This window comes from Galeopterus variegatus, unplaced genomic scaffold, assembly GCF_000696425.1.
Source record: "Galeopterus variegatus unplaced genomic scaffold, G_variegatus-3.0.2 Scaffold2561, whole genome shotgun sequence".
Lineage (NCBI taxonomy): Eukaryota > Metazoa > Chordata > Mammalia > Dermoptera > Cynocephalidae > Galeopterus > Galeopterus variegatus.
In genome coordinates, this window is record NW_007728672.1 from 5,563 (window position 1) to 6,729 (window position 1,167).

Here is a 1,167-nt window from a genome sequence, read left to right on the forward strand (position 1 = left end):
CCCGGAACCCGGCTCTATATAAATGTATGCTTCTCCCCCGAATAAAGCGGAACTTCTCCGGCGAACTGTCAGCTCGGGTCCTGTCGTTCTTTCAATGCCTATACTACACACCTATTAAAACGGCAAAAATTTTAAAGACTGACCACACCAAATATTGGGAGGGATATGGAGCAAATGGAACTTTCATTCACTGCTGGTGGGAATGTTAAACACTACAATCCCCTTTGGGAAACAGTTTGGAAGTGTCTTAAAAAGTTAAGTGCATGCCAATCATAGGACCAGGCCATTGCACTCCTATATATTTATCCATGAGAAATGAAAACATATCCTTACAAAGACTTGTTCGCAAATGTTCATAAGAACTTATTTGTGATGGCCCCAAAGGGGAAATAACCCAAATGTCCATCAATAGGTGAATGGAGAAACAAATTATGGTATATTCACACAACGGAGTATTACTCAGCAATAAAAATGAACTGCTGTTACATGCAACAAATGAAACGTCAAAATAATTATGATAATTATGCTGAGTAAAGGAAGCAAGATAATATAAGAATATATACCGTATAATTCCACATATGCAACATTCTAGGAAATCCAAACTAATGTACAGTGACAAAAAGCACATCAGTGGTTGCCTGGGGTGGAGGGGATGAAAGGTGGGGGAAAGGATATGTTCATTATCTTAATTGTTGTGATAATTTCATGTATACAAATGTCAAAATGCATCAAATTGCACACTTTAAATATGTGCAACTTACTGTACATCAATTATACCTCAATAAAGCAGGGAAGAGAGAGACAGAAAGAGAGAGAGAAAACTACCAATAGCATAAAAGATAGGCACCTAATTCTGGACACCAGGAGCTTCTGAATTTTGTCTTGGTCCTCTCTCTTGCTGTCCAAGTGCAAGTGCTGGGTTTTCATCCACACCCTACTTTCATTAAGCACAAAAATAATAGGAAAGCTGTCTGTGGGGAATGAATTATGGACTTAGAAAGGAAGAAAATTAGGGCAAACAGAATGTTCATTCTATAGGGCCGGCCCGGTGGCGCACTGGATAAGTGCGCTGCTTGGGAAGCGCGGCGGCACTCCCGCCCGAGGGTTCGGATCCCACATGCAGACCGGTTCCCGCTCACTGGCTGAGTGAGGCGCGGGGGCGACGTC

At 41.9% G+C, this 1,167-nt stretch overlaps 1 protein-coding gene across 1 annotated transcript in view; it reads right to left on the minus strand.

The window, feature by feature from the left end:
• Window positions 1-847: 847 nt before the first annotated feature.
• The window catches only part of LOC103598308 (ubiquitin carboxyl-terminal hydrolase 42-like), a gene marked incomplete at its 3' end in the record, with an annotated part of 5,245 nt that continues 4,925 nt past the window's right edge, over window positions 848-1,167 (minus strand). Inside the window, exon 3 of the mRNA XM_008582307.1 lies at window positions 848-992. Within this exon, the coding sequence (XP_008580529.1) occupies window positions 848-992 (145 nt within the window). The remainder of the gene's footprint in view (window positions 993-1,167) is intronic.